The sequence below is a fragment of the Rhea americana genome, unplaced genomic scaffold, assembly GCF_003343005.1.
Source record: "Rhea americana isolate MKP2758 unplaced genomic scaffold, rheAme1 scaffold_18, whole genome shotgun sequence".
Lineage (NCBI taxonomy): Eukaryota > Metazoa > Chordata > Aves > Rheiformes > Rheidae > Rhea > Rhea americana.
Genome location: NW_028185927.1, coordinates 7503292 through 7510619, shown reverse-complemented (window position 1 = coordinate 7510619; position 7328 = coordinate 7503292). Strand labels below are relative to the sequence as shown.

The window sequence follows — 7328 nt, the reverse complement described above, 5'->3', positions numbered from 1 at the left end:
CGGGCCGTGCCGGGCCCTCGAGGGCGCGCCGCCGGGGAGCAGGGCGGGCCGTGCCGGGCCGGGCCGTCCCTCCCGTGTCACGGCTTACGTGGGTTTCCGTGGGGCGTCTTGGCCCGCCGCCGCGCTGTTCGCTGCCGGGAGGAGAGCAGCAGGGCGGCAGCGCGGAGGAGCTGTGCAGCGAGCGGGGAAGGCTCGGCGGGCGCAGCGAGCAGCGCGGTGYCCCTGCGGCAGGGAGACGCTGGAAGACCGCCGCAACAGCTTCGCTCTAGTGCTGCTCGCCGTCCGCCTTCCCTGGGCTTCTCRCTGCCCGGCTGCCCGAGTAGGTCTGCTACTACTTGATCAGGGCGCAGAAGCTTTTTGTCTGTCTTTTACTTCTCTCTGAGCCTCCAGAGGATTTTAAAAGTAGCCGTACAAGCAAACAGTGCCAAGGCTGTCTGCTTTCCGAGAACCCCTAGGCTCGGAAGTGGGAGCACTCAGTGAGAGTTGTGGGATTTTCTCCTGTTGCAGCACCTGCCTTCTGATACTCGAAAACCTTGAGACAGTGGCAGTCATGCTTGATTTTGGCTAGAGAAAGTTGTTTCTRGAGTCTTGGCTTTCTTTTTTTCTTCTGCTCTCTATAGTTGCATCATTTGTAAGAGGAAACTTGTCTGTATACAGACAGAGCTAGACAGCTTCGGTGCTTTGAAGTGTTGCTGTAGTGTTTGCCGTGTAGGGTACATGCATTTTAGTCTAAGTGCTATGTTACCTTCTGTCTCTTCTCACTCAGTGATCAAGTGTTGTGGGTCTCTAGTTGCCCACTCTTAGGTCAACTGACCTGCAATCATTTCGGAAACTTGCTTTTATTACAGGGGACTTGTCTAGGGAGGTGGTGAAGCAATCCCACCCGTGAGCCCTATGTCCAGGGTTTTACTCTAGCTTTGCTGCTGAAGCTGATACCCAAATACAAATGCTCATGGAAGTCTTATTTTATCGGAACTGTAAAAATCAGTTTGATTTAAGAAAGCGAGTGTCATGCTGTACTAGTTTGAAAAGCTACGAAGGAGAAACAGACTATGCTAGTCTTGCTCTTTTACTGCTCAGGTGTGCTAGGGGCACCCAACACCCTGGGCGTATTTAAGTGCTGTACTTCTGTGAAGTGCATACTCCTTTTCCTTTGTGTCTGAGTTGGTGTGGGAAAGGTTAGTTCAGAGCATGGTACCTGCGGGTGGTCTCCTCCTGCGCTGGATGGTCTGTTTCAGTTCCCTGAATGGGGCCACCAGAAGGTAGGAGGCTGGTAGTTAATCTTGGCTGAGCTCAGTATGGTTCCTGTCCACGAGCTCAGTTCTGTTTGTGATATCCCAACACTAACAGTGGCACCCTCTGTTTCTGAGGAATCTGCAYGGTTTGCCAGCTGGCTGTGGAAGGGAGGCTTTGGGCGGATGACGTCTCGCTGGGGCCCCATCGCGTGCGTCCGTCCCATTGTTGAGACTGGCAGTTTGGGAGCAGTTGGGCTGTTTGTCAAGGGAGAACAATGCTCTGTCTGTAGAGGATGGTGTTACCGTAAATAACGTTAGAATATTGTGAAAAATCCCTTTCAGAGCAACTTCTCCCCCACAAATGTTCTGGCTGGGTTACTTGCAACTTCTCCCATCCCACGTCCCCAAATGAATGGGTAGTGTATTTGCCTGATTTGGGCAACAGCGTCCACTATTGAAGGAAGCAGATAGCAGAGCTTTTACTGTCKGAGATCCTGTTTGTGAGCAGCCTGTTACTAGAGCTGTAAAGGACAAAAATCAAGCTGCACAATATCCTCTAGCTAAAGCTTAGCTCTGGTCCCTAGAAATCTCTAGGGGATAGTGCTCAAAATAATAGGGACGTTTTAAAGGCTTGTGTGCTGTGTTCTTGTCACTGTTCCTTGAGACTGAGAATCCAGTGTGCACACTATGCAGTATCACCCTGGAGATACATACACACACCTATACATATATATATATGTATGTATGTATAGCTGTGTATATATATAAGCAGACCGGCATCTTGGTAAATCAGGACCACACTATTGAATAGTGTGCACCRTATGGTCACCAAAACATACTTTTAGGTCATGTCTGTGTGGTCAGATATAGACAGTTCTGCCCCCACTTGGGCCTACTTGCTTGAGCTTCTAATGGTTCGTTGGCTTTTCTCTGGCTGGCAGGGTAAATGGCAACACAGCTGTCTGTACCTGACATCTGCTTTCATCTGCTTGATGCTTGATTACTGGTAGAGCTTAGATTGGGAACTGCAGTACTAGACCAGAGCAGTGCTCCTTGTTGTCCTCAGATGTCAATAGATTCCAGATGGTTCAGGGACGCTAGAAGAAATACCWTAACAGACAATTATGGAATAATCCATATGTAGAGGAAGTTTGTTCCTAATCTCTTGCCAGCTATGGTTTATACCCCGAGGCGTCAGGGTTTATATCCCTTACCGTTTTTTCCTCCTAATTTGGAAACTCTCTTTTTAGTCTCTTTGTAAGATTTTCAAAGACCTCTAGTAACTATAGTATTCAGGCTTTTCAGCAGTATCTGTTAAAGGAAACTGGGAAACGTTCCAGGGGAATGTGCGCTGTTGATTTACATGCAGCATTATAAAGCTTTCAGTTATTTCACTCCTGCTCATTGGTCAGCATATTTCAGCTGGACAGACCTTTTAATTCAGTTGAGCACAGTGATTCTTAAAACTCTGTCCTGAAATGTGTATCTGTTTTTGCCCTTCGTTGATGCAGTTTGTAGACTTTCTACAGTTTTTGCCTATTGTTAGTAATTTCATACAGTTAGCACAAAGCAGTCATTATTCTGTGTGGTCTGAATTGTCTTCTGAAGTGATGACTTTTATGGATCTTGGCACCCAAACCGTTTATAATTTGGGGCTACACTGATGGTTCATTTATAGGGGAACACACGTGCCCTTCTCTATATCTTCTGCTGGGAATGAGTCTTTTTTTGTCCCATAAGTCTTTTCTGTATTTCTGTTGCTATGGGAATTTATAAATTTTGCTTRCAAAAAGAAGCTACAGAGGCAATGAATAACAACTTAATACAGCTAGAGATCCTAAATATAGTGTGTATTCAGAAGTAGTAGGGGGTGGAGAGACTTCTCTGAATGTGAATAAGTACCTGAGAGGCACTCTTCTACCTCCTGGGGTGGAAGTGAGTTGGGGGGGGGAACTGAAATGGTTGAGAGGAAGGAGGGAAACTGTTGAAAGCAAAATGCAGTAAATCCAAAGTGAAGGCTAGGAGARGTCTTCCAGCTTAGTTTAAGAAGTGTAGACCCATGGCAGCGAAGCATTGTTCTTCATCCACATTGCATCTTTCTTACAGATAACTGACTCAGCTGGACACATCCTATATGCCAAGGAAGATGCCACTAAAGGCAAGTTTGCCTTCACCACTGAAGACTATGATATGTTTGAGGCCTGCTTTGAGAGCAAACTTCCTGTGGGTAAGTGAAGTGAGGCCTCTGCTGTCTGCCTCTAACCTCTGGTGAAGTTCATACGGAGTGGATGTATGCATTACGGGTATGGGTGAAGCAATCCCTGAGTGTGGTTTGCCAAATGCTTTAGGATTCTTAAAGCAGATCTGCAGGAAGTTTTGAGTAGGCATCAGTGGTACAGATGTGTGTGCTGTCTGTGTTGCGTTGGGAAATAAGTAATATTATGTGACTTCTGTAGAATTCTCAGGTTTCCTCTGCAAGAGACATAAGAAAGGGGAATCTTGTGCATTGCTCCCACAGAGGTCACTGCAGATCTAATGAACTGGCAGGCAAGAGAACAGACCTATCTTGCTCTTTTCTTGCTTCTCCTCGTCTTGCAGTTGAGCCAGGACAGAGTAGAACGACCTCATTTCCAGGATCCTATCTTCCTTCTCAGTTGTCTGTGTTTGCGGACAATTCTCTGTTAGGTTGAAAATCATTTTCTGGCAGGTGTATGTGTAGAAGAATGTGGCCTTGGGTTATACGCACAACTACTCTCTAAGYGATTGACAAAGGGAAGGGGAAATGAGCAGGACATCAGACATCAGTCTTGCATGTGTGCTGCAAGGATGATTGCCTAACAAGCACTGAGGCTCGTTTCCTGTGAGTGTGACGCATGTGCTGCTTTGAGCGGCTAGGCTCAACTTCAGGATAAATGTGCTGAAAAACAGCTAACACTTGGGCTTTCTGTCTTGTTTGCTGTGGTGTGAGGAGATGCAAGTTTGTAGGGGCTCACATCTCTCACAGTCACTGTCAGAGTTCTGTTGCTCAGACCTAATTCTCCCAGGTCTTACCCTAAAAAAATAGGAAAGTGCTTCACAGAGCAGCCACTAGCAGCATTCTCCATATCTGTTGAAAGGCAGTGTCTGTTTTGCTGTTCTGCCCCTCATTTAAGATGCAAATAGTTTGCCAGCAGAARACGACTTTCCAGAAGCAGAAGGCAATCTTCTGCATTGGGATTGGGAAGGATCTGGCTAATAACAGCTCTTTTTCAGTATTTTACAGATGAGAGAGACTCCAAATGCTCAGGGTTTTGCTTTTACTTCACTCCAAAGGTAATGCCTTCAAAAGCTCCCAACACATTGAGACATGCAGACAGCAGTGACTCATCTGGGAGAGACACTCGTGCCATTTACTGACCAACACCTGGGTATTTGGGAGGTCTCCAGACAGTCCCACATGCCCTTTCATAGCTTCCATGTGATCACAGACTGAAGTGGGAAGATTGAAGGCTTCTTTCTTTAGTTTTGTCTAGACTCTTTTTTTTCAGGATTTGCGACAAGAGGTTTCTTGCCTAGCCTCAGCCCGTTATAGCTCTTTCGATGGTACCAAATGCTTGTTCCATGTCTCCCTTCTATTGTTGTGAGTTTCTTTTAAAGCTTTTGGTACAGATGAAGGTAAAATATTTCCAAGTACAGCTTCTATCAGGTGACCTGTGAGGGACTGAGATGCCAGAATCTAGAGCTGCCCAACTGAGCAGCTGTATCTTCCTCTGGAGACTTTCTCTTTGGTGGCATCCAAGCTGCCAGTTTCTTCTTGGATCCRGGGGCCCTGAATTCCTTTCTAACAATGTATGCTGCACACCAGGTATCTCCTGACTTCCCGTGTTTGTGCCAGAATTCAAGGAAGTATAAAGGTGAGGGGGGTGGCACTGTGAAACCAAGTTGTGTATAGGACTTGGTTAAGGTACTGGGGAAGAAAATAAAACATGTCACAAGGAAGTGCTTGCTCTGGCTCTCCTGTAAAGCCAGCTTGAGGGGGGATGGATGGGGACTGACCAGGCTCCAATTTCTCTCTGTGTTTCTCTTTAACAGGTTTYCTTTTTCACAGTTTCCTTAAGTAAGCAGTGAGGGCTTCTAGTGCTGCAACCAAGGAGAGTGTTGATAGAGTACTGAGAGAGGACAACTGTTGGAAGAGGAAGCCAAGAGCCGTTAGGCCAAGGAGGGTCTAAGCAATTCGAATTTCTTAATTTATAACCACAGAAATGAGGAAGAAGAAGTGAGGAGATCTTGTGTTGACAGTCCAAGCTTGTCATAGTRAAAAAGCCTCTTAGAGCACTTCTTGTTGCTGTGGGTGTCTGTAATAGGCTTTTTTCCCTTCCTCAGTTCTCCACTCCTGTGGATAGAGGGGTCCTGTCTTACTAACAAGTGCTGTGGTGCCAGGAACACTTATTCTAGCATCAGATGTTAATTTCTGAGAAGAAAAGCATGGACTGCATTACCTGCTCCCTTGGGGGGCTCTTCCTGTATGCTAATCTTTACCTGTTTTCTGCCTGTAGCAGAACTGCCTTATCGTGATGGCAGTTCTGTATGGTCATATTAGAATTGTTGCTGGGACAGTTATGGAGAACTGATTTTGCTTTCCACTCTACCAATAAAAATAAAGGATCTGAATTTACTGGAGGGACTGTAGCATTGCTTTGTTGCCTGTGCTTCTTTGAGGCAGCCTTTAATTCTTCTCTTTATGAAGCTTGCTTGAGAGTTCAATGATGTATGTATTCTGGAATTTCTTTGGAAAACCTCTTGACATTGACTTAAACCATCCTGTTTGCTCATTGACTTAGCAAATTAGGAGCTCTCTTAATCTCCCAGGAGGCAGCTCTGTGTTCACATGAGATGACCCAAGGAAGATCTTGACCTCTCCRAGGATGCAGGTATTAGCAGGACAGTTTAGTTAAAGATCTCTGGGAATTCTTGTTTTTTGTCTTGCTGCTGATCTCCTCTGCTCTGGTGAGCACTGGCTGCAGGAGGGGCAGGGAGTTACCAAGGGTCTGGTGACCTGGAAAGAGGCTGCCTAGTACCTCAGCCTCAGTAAACTTCTGGAAGAGCAGCTTCGGTTTTTGCACAATAGTCCCTGACAGTGTTAACCTCTTGCAGAATGTCTGCGCTCCATCCCTTTGCACTCAGCAGCTCTTTCATTTGTCTTGTTTACTGCCTCTTGGCAGCTCTCTCTTCCAGACCAATTAATCCTTCCAGTTCTGTTCTCCTGTTCACTGGCCTTTTCATCTTTCTCACCTCTCGCTGGAAGCCCCAGAGCTCCACCCAAGCTATTGTAATTTAAACAACAAAAAAAGACACGCTGAAATGTGTACTTTGAATTTTCTTGTGCAGCTACTTCTGCCCRTCCTGTCAGTCTCCAGGCATACTGATATATGACGTAAGTGGTCAAAACCTGTGACTGGAGAATGGAGCACTGGGTTGTTGTAACATGTCAGTTCTGGGTTTTGAGTTTGCTTTACAATAACCATTGTTTTTAAGCAAACTGAAAGTTTCAATACTAATCCTAATTGATCCATTAGGCTCTTACATAGCCCAGTTTGAATTTCAAGCCATTGTATCCTGCAGGAAACTAATGAAACAGTTTATAGTTGATGCAGACCRTGGTGCCAGTAGGTTATTCCATGTCCTGATAGCAGTACAAACTGGAGGTGATTCTGCTCAGGTGGTGGGGGAGCTTTTTAGCGGCTAGAGAGAGAACTTGAGGTTGCTATTTTAAAGATCTGGAACATGTTCCTAGCTCGATCTGAAGTGTCCCTGTGTAACCTGTGTATTGAATTTGTGGACAGAGGGAATGTCCACCTGGCAACCTCCTAAGGCAAAGTGTGAGTGTTGGATATGCTCCTGGATAAAGACTCTGAAGTTCATAGTATAAGTGAATTTAGACCTTTTGGTTTTTTGGCAGCCAGCTGAGGACAACTGTATGCCCCAAAGTGCTGGGGTTTGGGAATATATTATGTAGGAACATGTCCTTGGTGGGTGGTATAATGGAATAGGATATTCAGTATAGCTGAAGTACTATATTTTTTAGGGCATCTTATGTGCTTGTCCTTTTTTTTT

At 45.7% G+C, this 7328-nt stretch overlaps 1 protein-coding gene across 1 annotated transcript in view; it reads left to right on the top strand.

Annotated features, from left to right (window-relative positions):
* Position 1: 1 nt before the first annotated feature.
* Positions 2 to 7328, top strand: part of TMED10 (transmembrane p24 trafficking protein 10) — a gene marked incomplete at its 5' end in the record, with an annotated part of 15034 nt that continues 7707 nt past the window's right edge. Inside the window, 2 exons of the mRNA XM_085301831.1 lie at positions 2 to 319; positions 3342 to 3462. Coding sequence (XP_085157957.1) covers positions 2 to 319; positions 3342 to 3462 — 439 coding nt within the window. The remainder of the gene's footprint in view (positions 320 to 3341; positions 3463 to 7328) is intronic.